The sequence below is a fragment of the Phascolarctos cinereus genome, unplaced genomic scaffold (genome assembly GCF_003287225.1).
Source record: "Phascolarctos cinereus isolate Bilbo 61053 unplaced genomic scaffold, phaCin_HiC Scaffold_2;HRSCAF=192, whole genome shotgun sequence".
NCBI classification, from domain to species: Eukaryota; Metazoa; Chordata; class Mammalia; order Diprotodontia; family Phascolarctidae; genus Phascolarctos; species Phascolarctos cinereus.
Window position 1 is genome coordinate 341,944,230 of NW_027555625.1, and position 21,612 is coordinate 341,965,841.

Below are 21,612 nucleotides of genomic sequence, written 5' to 3' on the forward strand. Positions count from 1 at the left end.
CAAGTTGTTGAGTATTTTTTCATGATTTTCTTGCATCATTCTCATTTCTCTTCCCAGTGTTTCTTTTATTAGTTGATTTTTAAAATCCTTATTGAGTGGTCATGGAGTCATTAATTTCTATTTGGTCTATCCTTAACTTTCAAGAAATCACTTTGGATAAGATTTTGTATCTCTTTTACTAAGATGTTAATTTGCCTTCAAGTCTTTTCTCTTAAGTTCTTATTTCATTTCAGATTCTTTCCTCTATTAACTCTCATTCCATTTATATATCATTTTAAAACTTTGTTTCTCCTGGGTATTATATTTCAGAGGTATCAAATATGCAGTCTACAACATGCCCTGGGCTGAATCAGATTAAAATGTAGTTGGGAAACATTTAACAAAATGAATAAAAACACAATAAAACATAGATAATGTTAACAAGTGGTTTTCTAAGTCAACATGCAGCCTGTAGGGATCTTTTGTAGTTTAGTGGTCTCCATTTCTATTGGAGTTTGACATCACAGTTCTGTTTGACCTTGTGAAACCAAACTATGCTTTTCTTTGAGACTTTGCTTTCAGATATTTTGGAGTCATTCTCTTCTTTTGGGTTTAGATCTTGGGCATCCCTGACATCTTATTAGACATCACAAGAATCTTTTTTTGTTTACTCCATTCTTCTAGCCTCACTTTACAAATTGAGAGTTTGTGTTAGGGCCAGACTTTGTGCACTTATGGAGGGAATGTTAGCTTATTTGGTCCTGATTTGTTTTCTCTGGGATCCATGCTCTTGATATCAAAGGCTGTGTTCTTCAGGAATTTCAGAGGCAGCTCTGGCCAGAATCCTTCCATCTTTCAGCTCACCTTAAGCATATGATCTAAGATGAGATTTGATTGTCATCTTCCTGGTCTGAAATTTGCAACCTCTTGACTCCAGTTTGGGTCTGGCTGACACAACTACAGACTTGCCCCTATATTTGGAGTTTCAGTAAACTGCTGCTGACCTCAACTCTGTCAGGTAACTTGGAGGCTTGGCAGGTTCAGATTTATAGGGCTTCAGGTTCACCCTTGGTATGAGCTCCTTGTTGTCATTACTCAGCTGCAGACTTCAGTTTAGGTCTGTTGATGGAATCTGCAATCTTTATCTGAGGTCAGTGCCACACAGCTGCTCACCTCTGTTCTTGGTCTTTGACCAGCCTACAGCCTCAGGCCAGGTATGAGCTGCATCTATTCCTTCTCATAATATACATCCCTAGGTTTGATCTGAGATCCTCCCTGGCCCCATGCTTGGATCTATGGCCCAGATCTGGAGTCAGAGCAACCCAGCTGCTGACTGGCTTCTGTTCCTGTCACTACTCCTTGTGTTTTCCCTTTGAATTTTCTTGTCATTACTGATTCTGATGCTCTTCCTAGATCTTTGTTGGAGGAGATATAGGGAAGAGCTGAACTGGACTGCTACTTCATACTCTACCGTATTTGCTGATCTCTACTTTACTTTGTATCAGTTCATAAAAATATTTCCATACTTCTTTAGGTTCTTAGAATTAATTGTTTCTGATAGCATATTAATATTCCCTTATATACCCTAGTTTGTTTAGCCATCTCCCAATCAAAGAGCATCCACTTTGTTTCCACTTCTAAGCTTTGACAAAAAGTGCTTATATAAATGTTTTGGTGTATAGAGAGTCTTTCTTTTTTGTCAGTAACCTCCTTGGGGTATATGCCTAGTAGTGGAATCTTTCAGTCAAAGGGTATAGTCATTTTAGATACTTTATTTGCATAATTCCAAATTGTTTTCCAGAATGGTTGTACCAATTCACAGCCCCAACAACAATGCATTAGTATGTCTCTTTCCACAATTCTTCCCGCATTGATTACTGTCATCTTTGCCAATTTGTTGAGTATGAGGCGAAACTTGAGAGCTACCTCTTATGTATACTTCATTCTCTCCTTGTATGATACTGCCACTGCTCTGGTTCAGGCTCTTATCATGTCATACCTGGTCTATTACAACAGCATTCTGGTATACCTACCTGTCTTAAGCCTCTCCCCCCTTCAGGCCTTTCTCTATTTATCCATCAATATGATTTTCCTGAAGTGCAGGTCCTATTGTATCACTCCTCTACTCAAATTCTCATGGCTTCCTATTTTGCCTCCAGGAACAAATGTAAAATGCTCCATTTGACATTTAAAACCCTTTATAACCTAGCCCCTTCCTCTCTTCAGTCTTCTTATACCTTACTCCCCAACCCTATGTGTATTCTTCAGTCTCATAACACTGGCCTCCTGGCTGTTCCATGAACAAGATATTCTATCTCTCGGCTCCAAGCATTTTCTCTGGCTGCCCCCCTCCTCCTCTCTGGCTCCTGACCTCCCTTACTTCCTTTAAGTCCCAATTAAAATTCCATCTTCTATGGGAAACCTTCCCCAATCCCTCTTAATTCCAGTGCCATCCCTCTGTTAGTTATCTCCTGTTTATTTTGTATATAGCTTGCTTTGTGTATATTTATTTGCATGATGTCTCTCCTACGAGAGTGTAAACTGCTTGAGGACAAGAACTGTCTTTTGCCTCTTTGTTGCCCTAGTGCTTAACACAGTGCCTGGCATATAGTAGACACTTAATAAATGCTTACTGATTGATTATTTTGACTTGCACTTATCTTCTGATTTGGCTATTAATAGTTTATCATTATTATTATTTTTTTGAGAACTGTTTTATTTTTGATCTTGAAATTTTACTCATTTTCTAATTGAAGAATACCTTTTGGAAGCTGATTTCATTTGTAGGTAATCTGTAGTGCTGCCTCATTTCCTTGATTATATTTATTAATTGTCTAAGTATGCAGTACGGAAGAAAGAGTACCGGACCTTGCAGTCAGAGAGCCTGAGGTTGAACCCTGTTTCTGCAATTAATTACTCATGTGACTTTGGGCAAGTACTTTACCTTTCTTGGCCTTAATTTCCTCTTCTGTGAAAGGAGTGGGTTGGATTTTCTGATCTCAAAAGTTTCTTCTAGCTCTAAATCTGTTAAGTTGATCTGTGTGGCATTATGTTAGATTCTATACAGAGAAAACTTCACGGAAATGGCCTATGGTTTAAGATTTATGTGCTGAACCAAATGCTTTATTAGGGATTTGTGTATGACCAAACAAAAGCAGTAGAAGAGTAAGTGATTAATGTTATAAATTAATGTTGGGGTAGGTACATTTTGGACAGAAGTCAGATATAAATGTGTAATTAGGATAGAGCAATTGGAGCATTCAGCAGGAGTTTGATGTCAGGGAAACTTTAATGTGCATCGTTGCAATCCAGATAAACTAATGAAAGCTGGGCTTTTAGAAACAGTATGGATGGTGAGAGAAAAAAGATAGCGGATATTAGGTGAAAGGAGCAGGATTCAGATCATTTTCAGCAATGTCCCCTCTCCTGCCTACCCAGCCTCATGCTGCTGGAGGAATGCAACTCTCTGTAGTTTCCCGGGAGGATGACAAGGGCACCCTACGCTCCCAATAAAGCTATGCATGCACAGATCACACTGACACATTCAAGATGGAACAGCTAACAACATAATTTCAGAACCCACACATATACCAACCATAACATCACCCTAGGATGGGTTGCCATGGACAACCAGAGAACATTTCCCAGGCACAAGGAATACTCCTACATTACCCCACACTGCAGATGGCAACAGGGAAAATGATGTTCCAGGAAAATGAAAATGGAGCCTTTGGAAATTTACTGGAAGCAGGGGTTAATTTAACCGATCTTTTCATCATTTCCCCCCTCGAGTGATATTAAAGACATTAAATGACATTTTTTTTTGATTGGAAGTACTTGAGAATCTCTGATCTGTCTTTGTAGAAGGGTTTCAGGTAACTGCTGTAGGCAGCATGAGATGACCTCTCCCTACTGAGTTGGACGTAACATCGGGAGGTTAAGCCGTCAGGCAGAAGGTTTGAGGGCATAAGTCCTTGTTGGTTCTTTGACTTCTTATTAAGAAGAGGTCCCATATGTCACACTGTCCCTGCATCTCTGTATGATTGTTGACCACAGGCTACATTGCCACTTTCAGGGGGAATTTTACCAATAATAACCATTTATACATACACATATACATAGAGAAGAAAGAGCACTTTAAGATTTACAAAGCATTTTCCACATAACCTTGTAAGGTTGGTAGTGTATTATCACCATTTTGTAGATGAAGAAATTGAGGTTCAGAGGGGTATGATGAGTTTTCTACACTCATACTGCTAGTCTGTGGAGGACCTGATATGAACAGTTTTCCTGACTACAAGTCTGGCATTTTTTTCCATTACACTGAGATGCCTTCAATAATAGTGAAGAATGGTCCTATCACTTTTTAATAAAAGAAGTAGATTAAATCAGTGGATATATCACCAGACCTGGAATCAGGCAGGCATGAGTTCAAATCCAACCTTAGACATTTAATAGCTATGTGACCCTGGGCAAGTCACTTGACCTCTCTTTGCCTCAGTTGGGGATAATAAAAGCACCTGCCTCCCAAGGTTGTTGTGAGGATCAAATGAGATAATTGTAAAGTTCTTAACACAATGCCTGACATTAGGTAAGACCATATACATTTTTAGCTATTATATTATTATTTTTATTATTATTAATCTTGTTTTCCTCTTGTGACAATTCTGATTGGGTGGATGTCCACTGGTCCACAATTTTGGCCTCAATACACATGGAGGCCATTTAGGTTTACTCTGTTCCATAGCCATATACTGCATTCCCTTATTCTGATCAGCCATTTCCCAAAATGGCCTTGTTTACGAGAGAGAGTATGGCCAGTAGAAGGCCATCACCACTCTTGGGAAAATGAGGCAGTATGCCTACCTTGTTGATGTCAGCATTATATCATAATTACAGAGGATGAGGTTACATCCTAATATTTTGATCCAACAACATAAAAGACTATTCAATAGTCCACAAAACATTAAACATAAAAGAATAGTAGCAGGGTAATGAATTGTCCCAAGAGTGTTTCTATTTTAATTCCATCAAAAAAGATGAGAACAAGATAATAATAATAACAGTAACAATATTAATAATAGTTGACATTTATATGTTGTTTTGAGATTTGCAAAATACTTAATTTTGATCACGTTTGATCCTCATGATAGCTAGGATAGCATTTTTTAAAATGTTTAGAGTTTGTTCTGAAATTACTTTTTCTATTGAGTCTGGTGGTCTTTCTTAAAAAACTCCCTAAACTGTATTAGGTAAACATTTTCCTTCCTAGAGTAAAAAGACTTTCTATGGGCTAGGAACAACAACAGCAGTCTCACCACGTCTTAGTCACCCTGTCCTTGTATTTATCACTGAACATCTAGAAGCATATTGGCATCAACTCTAACCTATTATTCTTATCCCCATCGTCCTTATCCCTGCCCTGCTCGTCACCCACTCCAACCCTGCCAACCACTTTTTCTGTGCCTTCTGAAATTCTGTTTCATAAAGAACCAACTTGCCTTCCTTCTGAGCCTCTTTCCTCTCATACTCTTTCCATCTGCTTGCTCTCATTGAGATCTGGTTTACCCAACACTGCATCCTTCCTATCCTTTCCAATACCTTCAGTTCAATCCCTGGCACACTGATCCTGGTTGGGGAGTTGAGTACTAATGCCTTCCCACTACCACTTCTAGACTCCCTCTTTGTCACCGTCACTCAGCAACCTGGCTTGCAAGTTTCCTTTCCTTTTATAACTCCTGCCCTTATTTTGGGAACTTCACCATCCATGGTAATATTCCCTCAAACTCCCTAAGCTCCCTATTCCTTGATCACCTTAAATCTATGAACCAATTCCTTCACCCTAGATTGCACCATTAACCATAAGTGTTCCAATTCTTTAATCAAAAACTCTTTTGTTTATCTTTCCATAACCTCTTGTCATTCCATCACTTCCTCTGCCTTACCCTTCCACCTATTCTTCACTCTTATCAATGCTTTCAGTCCTTCTACTCTTCAGTATTTTTTTTTCAGGCCATTATCTTTGCTTTTACTTCCCTTTCCTCTCTTCCTGATTTCAAGCTTATAATTAACCCATTTTGCTCCACACTCTTATCTACTCTAAAATCTCCACCAACTTGTCCTATTGACATTCTTCCCATCCCAAGCCTCAGTCCTGTACCTCTCTGACCATCCTCTTTTTCCACTCGTACTCTTATTTTGTTGATCTGATTCTTATGCCCTTTTCTTTTTTAATCAGATTGTTTAAAGATTTACCAATTTTATTAGGCCTTTCAAAAGACCTGGTTTTAGTTTTATTTTTCAGTTCTAGAATCTTTTTTCAATTTATCTATTTTTCTTCTCATTTTCAAGATTTACTGTTTTGTGCTTTTAGGGTTTGTTTGGTTTATGATTTTTAAAATGTATATTCAGTTCATTACTCCTTTCTTTTTCTATAATTTGTTAATATACATTTTTAGGGATATGCTTTTTACTCCGAGGACTACATGCCAGAAATTTTGGTATGTTGTTTTATCATTGTCTTTCATATAGCTATTAGTTTTTCTTCTTTGATTTTTTTTCTTTAATCTACTCATTACTAAGGATTCTGTTATTAAGTCTCCATTTAGGTCTGTGTCTTTTGTTTGTATTATTTTAATTGATTACTGTTTTTATTGGCTTATTATCTATAAAGGGTGTGTTTAAAATCTCTTCCCTTTTTACATTTGCAATTATTCTATACCCTAATATATAATCAGTTTTTATAAATGGCTTTGAGAAGTATGGTTCTGAGGGGAAAAAAATGCTTTTGAGAAATGTGAATATTCATTAGTGGTCCCATTCAGAAGGTGCCAAAGGTTTTTTTTTTTTTAGCTCTCCAGCAGTTTGTTCAGTTTTATAGCTGTTCTTTGCTATTTCTGTTATACTTTTTCCTACTATTATCATGTAACTATTTTTACAGTTCAGTTAATTTTTCCTTTTGAATTTAAATGTTATACTATTTGGAACATATAAGTTCCTTTAAAGCAGTAGTTCTTAGACTTTTTGGTCTCAAGACTCCTTTTCACTCTTAAAAATTATTGAGGACCTACTAAAGAATTTTTGTTTATGTGGGTTATGTCTATCAGGGTTCCATTAAGCTAATTGTTTTTCCTATGAAGACTAGCAATTCTGAAATTTATTTCCTCCTAACTTCTAGTAACACTTTCATTTTGCTTTTAAACCCATTTTGGAACATGGTGTTATGGTTCATCAGATGTTGGCTCAGTTTCTTTTTTCTTACAGTATTTCTTTAGAGATGTGATCTTTTTAATTTTTCGTATTCTGTCCTCTCTTTTAATTTTAGTATCTTCTCTATTGAAATCTGGCTATGCTCTAAGTTTTTAATTGAATTATTATTTGTTAAATTTTTGGTAGTTTTTAGACTTCCTCTTATATACTCCACTTTCTGACTCTTCCTTTGATGGTGGATATATCCCTGGTCTTGATGTCTTCCCGCTTGACATACTTTTCACCATCCTTGGTCCCTTGTCCTAAGTAGCTGGTTCCGCATGGATTCAGTCTCCTTTCTTTTAGTACCAGGACTGCTCCCATGCCCCAGTTCTGTCAGTTCTTTAGATCTCTTGCTGAGTTGATTCAGCATCTTCGACTTTTTGTGGGGGGGGGGGACGGGGACACACAGCCTGTAGGTTCTAGGTAGAATCTCTGCAACCTTGTAGTTTCTTTACTTACGGGCTACCTCAGGCAGAAGGAGGCCCGATTTCTTGCTCTAATCCCTTCTGTCCTCCTTATGTGGCTGGGCAGAGTCATGACTGTTGCTTATTGCAATGTGATGGAAGAAATGTCTTGTCAGGATACACTGGAAGCAGGAGAGAAATACTTGAGTGGGTTCCAAACTGAAATCCCATGGGTTAGTTTGTATGTGCCCTGCCTGAGCATGGGGGGGAAAGGGTTGTAAGTGAGTCCTTTAAGGATTAGTTAGTTACCTTGTTGGATTTCTTACTTCTAGTTCTGTGGATTTAGCTGTAATTCCTCTTTGGGGAATTTTTTTAGAGTAAATGTGGATGGAGAAAATGTCTAGTCTTTGGTCTTTTTGATTATGTTACCCCTTTAAGCCAATGATTTCTTAATTACCAAATCTGATGGACATTATTTCCTTCATCCTTCTTGACCTCTTTATCCTTGACCAAATCTTCATCCTTCTTGATGACCTCTTCACGGCAGTTGGCACTGTTGACTGCCTCCTGTATCCTCTCTCCTCTCTGGGTTTTTGTGACACTGCCCTTTCTTTATTCTCCTGCTACCTCTCAGTATCCTCTGATGTCTCATCATCCATATCGTGTCTCCTCACTGTGGTTTTTTTGTCAGTCTCTGTCCTGGGAGCTCTTCTCTTCTCTCTATACTGCCTCCCTTGGTCACCTCATCAGCTCCAATGAGTTTAGTTATTAACTCTATACCGATGCCTCACAGATCTGTTCATACAGCTTTAGTTCTATATCATGAAGGCCTATTAGATACCTTAAACTGGATGTTCCAGAGATACCCCAAAGTCAATATATCCAAAATAAAACCCATTATCTTTCTCTTAAAACCACTCATATTTCAAACTCCCCTGTTGCCATTGAAGTAACCACCATTCTTCTAGTCTCTCAAGTTTATAACCTCAGTGTTTTCTTTGACTCCTCATTCTGCTCCAGTTAAAATTCCTTGAGAGTAGAGATTTTTTCATTCTTTGCATTTGAACCACCCAGGTGCCTGGCATAATAGTGAGAAGGTACTTAGTAAATATTTGTTGATTCATTGATTTATCTACCATTCTATAACTCTCTACTAGCCATCACATCCTCACATCTACTGGACAGTGATACAGTGTTAATGTTAGTAATAATAGTAATGCCTTGTAATAGTAGTAATGGTTTGTAAAGCACATTATAAATATTATCTCATTTTTTCTTCAACATAACCCTGAGGTAGGTATTTTTATTACTCCCATTTTACATATGAGACAACTGAGACAGAGGTTAAATGACTTGCCCAGGGTCATATTGTTGGTGAATATAGGAGGCCAAATTTGAACTTGTGTCTTCCTGGAAGATTCTAAGTCCCCTGCTTTATGCAGGGAACCATCTAACTGTTAAGAGGACGAACCTAAGGTTCTGCAAATCTATAAGTTCCTTTTGAATCATCAAAGAAGTTTTGAATTAAGTGCAGTATGCTTTCAGCATTAAGTTTATATTTTGCTGTATTCTGTTTTTTTGAACATTGATAATTCGTGTGGGGTAGACAGGCAGCTAGGACATACTAATGACAAGGAGGCAGTATAGCACAGTGGATGGTGCTGGACATGGGTCAGGAAGATCTGGGTTTAATTTCTGCCTCTGATGTTTATCATCTGTGAGACCTTTCCTCACCTGTACAGAGAGGTCGACCTACCTTACAGAGTTGTGTACATCACTGAGAAAACATATGTAAATTGCTTTGCAAATCTTAGAACACTATATAAAAGTCTGTAATTACGATCATTAAATCAAATAGATGATAAAAGAATGATATCTGACCCCACAGCAGTGAAGTGTAGTGTTCTTACAGGAAGAAGACCTACCTTCAGCTGTCAGCTCTGCTGATTTCTACCTCTGTGACTTTGGGTACACCGTTTCATGTCTCTGTGCCTCAGCTTCCCCACCAGAAAGCTGAAGAAGGTGGATTTTAAGGTCCCTTCCAGTCCTAATATACTATGTTCTTTGAGCTCTGTGCTCCAGTCTGAAGTGTGGGTGGGGAAGGAGTGAGGATATATGTGGTTAGAGTAAACATATGGCTTTCTTCTCTGTGTGCTACAAATGGAGTTGGGAACAGGTCCGGTACTTAGTAGCAAATTATTTCACCTTCGTAAGCTTTAGTTTCCCCATCTGTAAAATAGGATTGATGATACCTCTACTGCTTACTTCATATGATTGTTGGAAAGAGAGTGACACATAAATAGATAAGGGAGAAAGAAACAAGCACTTACATAGCACCTACTATGTTCCAGGCACTGTATTAAGTGCTTTACAAATATTATTTCTTCATACACACACATACACACACACACACACACACACAGAGATATGTATGTATACATAAAATTATTTTTTTATTATATAACTTTTAGTTTAGTGGGGGTGGGGGTGGGTAGAACAATGCCAGTTTAAAATGGCTAATTTAAAAAAAAATTGAAAATAAGCCTTAGGAGTAATCATCATTAGTCAAAGTAAAGCTACCCAACTCAGACCCTGTTTTCTGACCTTAACTCCTGGATCTGCTGCTCCCTTTTTTTTTTTTAGCCAGACTTTTTTTTTTAAATTAACCACCTACTAGTTCACAACTAGTCTAAGTATGGAGACTCTGCTGTGAATACAATTGCCCTTACTTCCCCCATTCAGAATATTTAGCATAGTTTTAAAAAAAAGTGTTTGAATGGGATGTAGGGAGTGAGGAGAGGCAGTGGTTGGTTTCTTCCAACTCTGGTGATGTGATCTTGATAAATCATTTCCAGTCTCTGAACCTCAGTCTTCCCAACTGTAAATGATGGAGTCAAACTAGATAGTAGGATGCTGTTTTAATGCTTCCTTTTTCTCTCTTTGCAGGTTATGATTGTGGTGGGCGGCCAAGCCCCAAAGCTATCCGGAGTGTTGAATGTTATGATTTTGAGGAAGACAGATGGGATCAGATCGCAGAACTTCCTTCAAGGAGATGCAGAGCAGGTCAGATGAATGATTCATAGGAACTGTAGTATGGCATAACCATTGCCTTGTGCCTCTTGTTTCTCCTAAAAAACATCCTTCTCAGCCTCATTTCCCTTGTTTCTCAGAGGCGTGATCGAGGGCTGTCTCCCCTGATAGCTTGGGGGCAAGGTGAAGGGCTGGTTGGTGTGGAGGGGAGAGCACTGGATCCAGAGCAGAGTTCTTGGGTTTCAGTCTTGGCTCTGCTACTCACTACTCTGTGACCTTGAATAAATTGCTGAGCTTTTCTGATGCCGCGTTTCCTCATTTGTAAAATGAGGCCTTTGGAGTGGACAACTTCTAGATTCCTTCTGGCACTACGTCTGTCATCTTATGATCCTGTGCTCTGCGTCTGAATGTGAGTTCTGCTGCTTACTAACTGTGTGACTTTTGGCAGTGCACTTAGTCATTCTGGGCTTCAGTTTTCTCATATGTAAAATAAGAAGATTGAATTAAAATTGATCCAAACTAATCAGCAGCATTGATTAAGCACATACTGTATCAGTCAATGAGTGAGTCAACAAGCATCTTAAGCACTTACTGTGTGCCAGGTTTCTGGGGGTACAAAGACAAAATTTTTAAAAAAGACCACAGCCATGAACAGATCCCATTTAACTCTAAGTCTGTGATCTTATGTGCTCTGGAACGATATGTTTATTTTCATTATTTTTTTTCCACATTCCAAGCATGTATTCTGGGTAGATTATAACCCCTTCATGACTGTGAAGTTACTGTAGCTGAAAAATTCTTGACCCCAGAACCACTGTCTTAACAAACACCTCTCCATTTGGCTTGGCCTCGGATAACGTAGAGTCCATCACTGCGCCCATATTTGAATCTTTTCCAGATTGATGGGAAGTACCCGAGCTGCACTCTCTTAGCCTTCAGGAACTGGGCATGTCTTCCATTCTATTCAGAGAGCATTTATTTGGCACCTCCTGTATGCTAACTCCTGTTCATGGTGCTGAAGATATAAGGATAAAAGCCACAATCTCTGTCCTCCATGGTAGATAACTAATAATAACTGAGGAAACACAATCCTAGTTGTGCGATTTATTAGCAAAACAGGCCTAATAATGACTCCCCAGTCAGGCTAAAGACCCTGCATACAGAGTGAGACAGATTTTTGTATATTATAAGCAATTAATCAAATAAGGCCAATTAAATAAAAGAAAACAATGAACAGGATCCAAATTTGGCAATCTGCTTTCTATTTGGAGGAAAGATTAGGGGCTTTCCAAGTTGGGAGGGGAATGGGGGATCTTGAGAGTTGGGACCAGGCAGGGCGAGCAGGTGCAGTTCCCTGAAATCAGAAAAAGAGATGTCTCATTCCCTCCAAGCGTCTGTATTTAATCAAAGGAACGTGGAAACAGTAACTGATTGGCCAGTATGGGGCCAGTTTTCAGATAAGAAACGTAGGTTACCTGAGATACATAGTTGCGAGAAAATGCCTTGCTTCCTTCTTCAGATCTGACTGAGTTACTGGTCAGCATAACCTAGGTGATTAGTTAAGTGTGTCTAAGCAGCAGGTAGACATGGTCCAGCTTCCCGGCCACGCAGGGCTGGGTTCAAACAGTGCAATAAAGTTTTCTCCTAATTGCCTTGACTGAATAAAGTTTTCTCACAAGACAGAAATTGGACTAGACCCATAACTGAATGAAAGAGAACTGAGCAGATACAGAATTGAGTCAAAAGATGGAAGCATTGTGCTTCACTCAGTTCCCACAATTCCCACACCTCAAGGAGTTTATATTTTGTGTCATGTTGACATTTCTTCTTGTTCTGTTGTGTCTGACTCGTTGTGATCCCGTTTGGGGTTTTCTTAGCAAAGAGACTGGAATGGTTTGCTATTTCCTTCTCCAGCTCTGACTTGCCCAGGGTCACACAGCTAGAAAGTGTGAGAGGCTATATTTGAATTCATGTCTTCCTGACTCCAGGCCCAGCTCTCTATCCACTGCATGACCTAACTGCCCATGATGAGATTATGAAGGACAATAATGAAATGATTTTTTAAAATTAATTTTATTTTTTTAATTACAAGCATTTACTTTCCCTCCCTCCTACTTCCCCCTGCCTCCACCATTGTGAGGGGAGGGAGTGGAAAAACAAAATCCGTGTAACAGATATGCATAGTCAAGAAAAGCAAATTCCCAGACTGGCCGTGTCTAAAAATGTATAGCCTGAGTCCATCAGCTCTCCTGTCAGTAGCTTGGTTCAACATCATCCTCTGGAATCATTGATGGTCATTGTATTAATCAGAGTTAATCAGGGAAGTTTTAAAAATTAAAATGTGTATTATATTAGTCTTCACTGAAGTTGTCCTTTGATGTCTCACTGTGATGTAGAGGTGAACCCTGGATTGTCAAAGGCTTAAATGCCACCAGAGTACAAACTTTGGAAGGACATACCAAGCCTACCAAAGGTTCTGAATAAGAGTTTAGTTACAGATTGTGTCTTTCCCCTGACATGAGCTTAGTCACAACATGATAAGTATTTTGGTCCTAGCAATCACAGATCCTTGAAGGTATTAGCCTGAGTAAAATTTGATATCCATTTTAGTGTTCACCTTCATAAAACAGAACTAAAAAGGTAACTCTTCTTTATTAAATGTATTTATTTTTAATTTTCAGCATTCACTTTTATAAGATTTTAAGTTCTAAATTTTTTCCCCCTCTTTCCTCTCCCCTCCCAAGATGACATGAAATCTGGTATAGGCTGTATACGTATAATCATATTAAACGTATTTCCACATTAGTCATGTTGTGAAAGAAGAATAAGCACAAAAAGGAAAAACCATGAGAAAGAAAAAAACAACAAAAACAACAACAAAAATAGAAAATAATATGCTTCGATCTGTATTCAATTCTGAATCCAGGGTTCACCTCTACATCATAATGAGACATCAAAGGACAACTTTAGTGAATCCATAGTTCTTTCTCGGGATGTTTTTAGCATTGTCCACCATGAGTCTTTTGAGATTGTCTTAGATGCCTGCATTGCTGAAAGAGCTAAGTCTATCTAAATTGGTCTTTGCAAAATGTTGCTGTTACCATGTACAATGTTCTTCTGGTTCTGTTCACTTCACTCGGCATCATGATTCATGTAAGTCTTTCCAGGTTTTTCTGAAATCTCCTTATTCATCATTTCTTATGGAACAATAGTATTCCGTTACATTCGTATACCATAACTTGTTCAGCCATTCCTCAATCAATGGGCATCCCCTCAATTTCCAATTCTTGGCCACCACAAAAAGATCTGCTATAAATATTTTTGTCCACATGGGTCCTTTCTTCTTTTTTATGATCTCTTTGAGATACAAATCTAGCAATGCAGTTGATGGATCAGAGGGTATGCACAGTTTTATAGCCCTTTGGGCATAGTTCCAGATTGCTCTTCAGAATGGTTGGATCAGTTCACAACCTCACCAACAATGCGTTAGTGTTCCAATTTTCCCACATCTTCAACATTTATCATTTACTTGTTTTGTAATGTTAGCCAATCTGATAAGTGTGATGTGGTACTTCAGAGTTTTTAAATTTACATGTCTCTAATCAATAGTGATTTAGAGCATTTTTTCGTATGATTATAGATAGTTTAAAAAGGTAATTCTTAAAGAAAAACCCCACCGCCATATAAACAATAGATGTGATTGGAGATTATGTGATGTTTTGGACTATCCTTGCTAGTGTCATATTTCCTCTTCTTCCTTTTTCAATCAATCAAACCATCAACAGACATTTATTGAGCTTTTATTATTTGCCAGACACTGTGCTAAGTACTAGGGATACAAAGAGATGAAAAAACAGTCCCTATCCTCAGGGAGCTCATGGTCTCACAAGTGAGATAACATGCAAAGAACTATGTGCATATAAGGTGGATACATGATAAATTATGAGTAATCTCAGAAGGAAGGCATTAGATTAAGGAAGACTGAAAACACTTCTTGCAAAAGGTGGGAATTTAACTGGGAGTTGAAGTAAACCAAGGAAGTTAGGAGGTGAAATTGAAAAGGGAGAGCCTTCTAGGCATAGGGGATATCCTATGAAAACACCCAGACTTGGGAGATGGAGTGTCTTGTTCTCTAATTAGCATGGAGGCCACTGTCACTGGATTGCTGAGTATGTGGAGGGTAATAAAGTATAAGAGACTGGAAAGGTAGAAAGGGGGCATGTTGTGAAGAGTTTGAAAAGTCAAACAGAAGATTTTATTTGATCCTGGGGATGATAGGGAAGTCATTGGATTTTTTTGAAAAGGGGAGTGATACGGCCAGATCTGTGTTTTAGGATGAGTGGACTGGAGTGGGGACAGATTTGAGGTAGGGAGACCAACCAGCTGACTATTGCAGTAGTCCAAGTTTGCGATGATGAGGGTCTGTACCAGCATGTTTGCAGGAGACAAGGGAGCATAAATGAAAGATGATATTCAGGTAGAAATGACAGCACTTGACTACTGATTGGCTATAGGAGATGAAAGTGAAGAGTTGAGGATGACACCTGGATTTCAAGCCTGGGTGACTGGGAGGATGGTGGTGCCCACAACAGTAAAAAGGAAGGTAGGAAGAGGGGGGGGGAAGAGTTTTCACCCCTTTTTCTTATGCTTCTATGCCTTGCCTGGACTATTTACTCTACATGGAATGTCCTCCTCTTTGCCTATTGAAATCCTATTCATCTTGTAATGCTTAACTTAAATATCACTTGCTCCACTGAAGCCTTCCCTGATTTTCTGGGAAAATCAGACCTTCCATAACACTCTGTTGCATAATTCTCTAATGTGCTTATGAAATATTGTGTGTTATAGCCACCTGTATTATTATCTTACTCCCATACTACACTATAAGCTCCTTGAGGGTGGCCATGATGTCTTATCTGAGCTTTATATCTATCTGTCCCAAAACCAAGCACTGCTTTCCTTTTGCTTTGGTCCCCAACTAGGATTTCATCATTGTAGGGAGCTCCCAATATGGAGAGACTTATGTACATAGTCAGTCCATCTGTAAGTTCAAAGTGTCAGAGTTGCCTGGGGCACTAAGGTTCAATGATTTGTCCATGGTCACATAGCTAGAATATGAACCTGAACCTAGCTCTTCCTAATACCAAGGCGAGCTCTCCATTTTTGGACATGGTGCCAGTTGCCTCTCTGTGCTTTATTAATGTTATTTGTACTGTACATTTGAGAATTGACTAGTTCTCTTTGCTATTACGTGAGCTAACTTGAACCCTTTGATTTTCCTGGTCCTCAGGGGTGGTGTTCATGGCTGGAAGTGTTTACGCTGTGGGGGGCTTTAATGGCTCCCTTCGTGTCCGGACTGTTGACGTGTATGATGGTGTGAAGGACCAGTGGACGTCCATTGCCAGCATGCAGGAGCGCCGGAGCACACTAGGCGCAGCTGTGCTCAATGACCTCCTCTATGCAGTGGGGGGGTTTGATGGGAGTACAGGTGGGCTGTTAGAACTCTTCTCTTCCCCTTTTGGTTTAGGAGACATCTGTGAGTTTACCTAAGCACAGTAATGAGATCCATATCCTCCTCCCCTGGCAAAGTTCTTGTCAACTGCCCATTAGTGTAACCACTTATCCACCCATGCGCTTACTCTCTCTCTGCCCCATTCTTTCTGTATCTCTTCATCTTCTAGTCTCTGTCTTACACACGTGCTTACATACACATATTCTCTTTTTTTCACCACAGACATAATTTGTCCCCATAGACACATAAATTCTCTCTTGCTCAATCAGTCAGTCAACATGCATTTTATTAAGTGATTATTATGTGTCAAACACCATGCTAAAAAGGAACAAAAAAGCCTTTGTCTTTGAGGAGTGAGTGAAAGGGAGTAAGAAGACTGCAAGAGAGGACAGGGCTGGGTTATGAATCAGTTAATCAGTAGTTATTTATTGATCACTTACTATGTGGCAGACACAGTGCTACATGCTAGAGATAGGTGATGGGAGCCAGTGGAGCTTACTGGGGAGGTGGTGACGTGGTCAGATCTATGCTTTAGGAAAATCATTTTGGCAGCAGAAAATCCATTTTGGATTAGAACGGAAAGAGACTTGAGGCATGGAGACCCATTCAGATGCTCTTGCAGTTGTCCTGTTGCAAGGTGATGAGGGCCTGAGGTAGAGTGGTGGCTGTATGAGTAGAGAGAAAAGGACGTATAGGAAAGATGATTTGGAGGTACAAATGGAAAGATTTGGTAATTGATGAGGTATGTGGAACGAGTGAGATCGAGGAGTCAGGGATGACACCAAAGTTGCAAATGTAAGTGATGGAGAGGATGGTGCTCACAAAAGTAATAGGGATGTTAGGAAGAGGGTTTGGGGTGGGGGTGGGGGTAAATAATAATTCCAGAAGTACAAACTCCAGCTGGTAATGCAGAGACTATGCCTAAAAATACAGATTTGGGAATCATCTGAATAGAGATGACAATTGAAAACATAGGACTTGATGAGATCACCAAGCAAGATAATAGAGCGGAAGAAGAGAAAAGGGAACAGGACAGAACCTTGAGGAACATCCATAGTTTGTGGACATGAACTAGCTATAAAGAACATGCAGATGAGACTAAAAGGAGCAGTTGTACAGATAGGAGTAGAACCAGGAGAGAACAGTGTCAACCCAATGAGGAGAGAGTATCTAGGAGATAATCAACAGTATCAGACACTACAGAGAATTCAGGAAAGTATCAGGATGGAGAAAAAGCCATTAGAGTTGTCAATGAAGAACTCACTGGTAACTTTGGAGGGAGTAGTTTTGGTTGAATGATGGGATCAGAAATCATGTGGCAGAAGTTTAGAAATGATAGGGAAGGAGGAACTGAGCATAGATAGCTTTCTTAAGGAATTTAGCCAAGAAGAGAAGGAGAGATGTACGATGATAGTTAATGGAAGCTGTAGAAGTTTTTTAAGGATGGGGGAAGCATGAGTATGTTTGGAGGCAGCTTGGAAGGAAGGATGGATAGATAGAGAGACTGATGATTAGAGAGAGAATAGGGATGATAGTGCAGAGAATCTGCTGGAGAAGATGATGGGATTAAGGATGCATGTAGATGGACTGGCCTTGGCAAAGAGAAGGACCATTTCATTATTATAGACTGGGGGAAAGGAAAAGAGAATAGGGAATAATGTCAAGGGGTTTTAAGATGATGAAAAAGGGAGAAGAAGCAGGTCAAGGTGGGGGTAGAGAGTATAGTGGGGGGCTTTAGGGGAGAAGGATAAGGTTTGGAATAGCTGCTGTAGTGAGGGAGATAGGAAGTCAGTTAGTTAGGGAGATATAGGATTGCCTTGCTGCAGTGAGGGCCCATTTGAGCTGAGAGAACATCAGTTTGTAATGGACCTAGTCCACATGATTTTATGACTTCTTCCAGCTCCACTCAGAAGCATGTAGAGAGAGGGGGCTGATGATAGTAATTCAAGGCTGAGTTTTGGCAAGTCATGAATATCTCTGTAACAAAGGGGGCAAGAGAATTGAGACTAAAAGACACTGTAGAGTTGAACTGGTTCACCACGAGGTTGAAATTAAGAACAGAAGAGACTGTATCCAGTGCAGAAGTCATCACCTGGGAAAGTATGGAGAGAGTAGAGGTCATGATGAGTGTAAGGAAAAGGTTTAGGGCAGGAGTGGGGAACCTGAGGCCTCAAGGCCACATGTGGTCCTCTAGGTCTTCAAGTGCAGCTCTTTGACTGAATCTGATTCAGGCAGCAGTTTCTCCACCCCCGGTTTAGGGGTTGTAAGACATAATCTCTCATATACATATCCTCTCTCTCATACATATCACATATACTCGCACAGAAACTCTGTCCCATGTAGGACCATATTCTCTCTCATTCACAAGCGGTTCTTTTTTACCCATACAAATAAAACTATATACACATCTTAGGCATGCAGAGTGTGTCAGTTACACACACACACACACACACATTATTTCTCTTATACTCCTACACATAGAGACACACTGCTTATAAAGGCTGGTGTATCAGAGTCAATATGAGGTGACAGAGAAGTCTTTTCTATTTATTGGTTTCCAGGTCTTGCATCAGTGGAAGCCTATAGCTACAAAACGAATGAGTGGTTCTTCGTGGCACCTATGAACACAAGGAGAAGCAGTGTGGGAGTGGGTGTTGTGGAAGGTAAGTAAGGATGGCTGGGCTGGGAGGGAGGAGTGATTGGTTTCTGCGGCTGGCGCAAGGATTCTGAGGCCTTCCAACATGGACCTTTCCTCTCTCTTCTATGGGCTCTCAGGGAGCAGATCTCTTTGCTTTTGACCGTGTGAGTGCCTCGAGTGAGCTCGTGATTTGGTTTTGGGGTAGTCTGTTTATTTCTCCTCTATCTAAGCTACTGGTTTTGAGGTTATATTAATATCTCACCTGTACAGACTGAGTGGATTTAAGATTTGATTTGAGACATAAGGCAAGGCACATAGAGTAAGTTCAACATAGCATGGTATGGTTTCCTGGTGAAAGGAAGAGGATGAAGGCAAACTGCAATTTTAGTTCATTGGTCAGGTATCATCATTTGGTTAACTTTGTTTATATTTTTTAAAAAATAAACAGTAGTAGAGGCAGAATACGGTAGTGAATAAAGAGCCAGTCTTCAAGTCAGGAAGACTCTGGGTTCAAGTGCACACTTGAAACACACTAACTGTGACCTTAACCTCTTGGTGCCTCAGACAAGTCCCAACAATGCAGAACAGCTGCTCACCTGTTCTGGCAGAGGGAGTTCCCTCACCTGTGTTAACACAGGTCCAGATTTCTGTCTCTCTCTCACACACACCCACACAAATAATACTTTGAATATTGATAATATTAAAGTTTTGATCCATTCATATCCTCAGTCTGTTTACATTTTGTGTGGTCTTGATCAAGACACATCTCCAGGATTCACTTTCTCCATATGTCAAATTATAAAGTTGGACTAAATGAACCTTTCTATTTTTTCCAGATCTAAATTTATGGTCATCCCATTCACTTCTAGGGTCCCTCCTGGTAGGAATATCTTCTCTTCTGGTACAGGTGGTTAAAGCTGACTCCAAAGAGGCCATGTGACTTGCTTCAGGTCATATGGTAAATTGGCCTGAATCAATATTTTAATCATCATTCCAGAGTGCTATGCCCTAGAATCTCTATTTCTTTAAGAAACAAGCTTTCTCTCAAGTGACTATAACCATATATAAGTAGATATACTATCTATTAATATAAGTGACATCGCTAATACACTGTATTTATATCATTACTGCATCCAAGGCATGGTTTCATAGCATATCTCTTGTTAAGCTCAACTCTAGTCACATATTTATTTGGTCTTTAAGCTTCTGTATACCTCTTGTGGACTAAATCCACAACTGCCTCATGTCCAGAATAGCTAATAAATTAAGGAACTAGGTTGCCACTTATGCTTTAGTTATTTATTTCAGCCGTTATGTTCTGGTGTCATTAAAACCATTAGTGCCCACAAGTAAATGATAATTGGTGTGAATTTATTGATGTGACTCCAGAAGGCAGAACTGGGACCAAAGTTATAGGAACACCAGGGGTTAGCTCAGTAAAGAGTAGACATCCCTTCTTAACAGTCAGAGCTGTCCAGTAATGGGATGGGGCTGCCCCATTAGGTAAGAAAAATAATAACAATAACTGGCATTTGTGGAACGTTATAAAGTTTTCAGAGTGCTTCACATGTTTGTCTTCTCTTTGGACGCTCACAACAACCATGTAAGGTTTGTGCTATTGTGCATTCCTATTGTACAGATGAGGAAACAGGCTCAGAAAGACTGAGTTATTTGTCTGTGGTCAGAGGAGGTGTGTGTCAGAATCAGTATTTGAATCAAGCTATTTCTGACTCCACTATCACATGCTAAACTGTTCGGCCAGAGCCTGCATGATGACCCCCTTTGAGGATAACCTTCCAAATCTTACTGACTCTGAGAGAGATGAGTATGATAGTCCCTGTCCTTATTAAAATCAAGTGTTGGGACGGAGAGTGAATAAGATGCATTCCTAAAGGTAGAATATCACAAGAGAAGCAAAACCAAAAAGAGAGGCAAAAGCCGTACAGTATTAGAGGAAGGAGACAACACACTTCCTTGAAGATTAGAGAAGTTTCCATAGAGGAAGAAGCAGAAAATGCATAGGACTTCAGGCGCTAGGTGGTGCAGTGGATAGAGCACTGGCCCTGGAGTCAGGAATACCTGAGTTCAAATGCTTCCTCAGATGGCTGTGTGGCCCCGGGCAAATCACTTATCTCTGATTTCCTCCAAAAAGAAAGGAAGAAAGAAATTGCATAGGACTTGAAAACATGAGTTCATATCCTACCCTAATAATTCTTAGCTGTGTCACCTTGGATAAATCACTGAGCCTTCCTGGGCCTTACTTTTTGTATCTATAAAATAAATAATAGATAATACTTTAATTACATCATATAATTATTTTGTGATAGTGTTTTTGTAAGCCTTAAAGTGCCATAACAATGTGAACTATTATTGCTATTATTATTATTATTATTATCATATTTCAGTTGGGCCTTAGATGATGGATAGAAGTTTTAGAAGGAGGTTCATTCATTCATTTATATTCATACAGCATTCAACAAATATTTATTAAATGCCTGCTCTGTGCAGAGTACTATGCTAAGTCTGTAGGAGATAGAGTTGATGGAACACATTCTCTCTCCCCAAGAAGAGTGGGGAGCAGGAAGAAGTCATTCCATATGGAGCAAATATGCCCGAAGAAAGTCAGAAAAATATGGAGAAGTGTTTGGGGAACGATGACTAGTTTGGCTGGATCTTAGAGTAGTGGGACACTGAAAAGTCTAGACCTTATTCCGTAGTCGTAGAGGAAGCATTTCCTGGAAGGGAGTGGTGTCGGGAGCAGTATGACTTATGAATTGGACTTCACTTTCTTCATCTAG

The 21,612-nt window shown here is 39.5% G+C and overlaps 1 protein-coding gene across 1 annotated transcript in view; it reads left to right on the forward strand.

Moving 5' to 3' along the window:
- KLHL3 (kelch like family member 3) overlaps positions 1 to 21,612 on the forward strand; it is a 161,481-nt gene that overhangs the window by 121,473 nt on the left and 18,396 nt on the right. Inside the window, 4 exon segments of the mRNA XM_020991250.2 lie at positions 10,581 to 10,602; positions 10,605 to 10,697; positions 15,955 to 16,152; positions 18,738 to 18,839. Of these exon segments, the coding sequence (XP_020846909.1) occupies positions 10,581 to 10,602; positions 10,605 to 10,697; positions 15,955 to 16,152; positions 18,738 to 18,839 (415 nt within the window).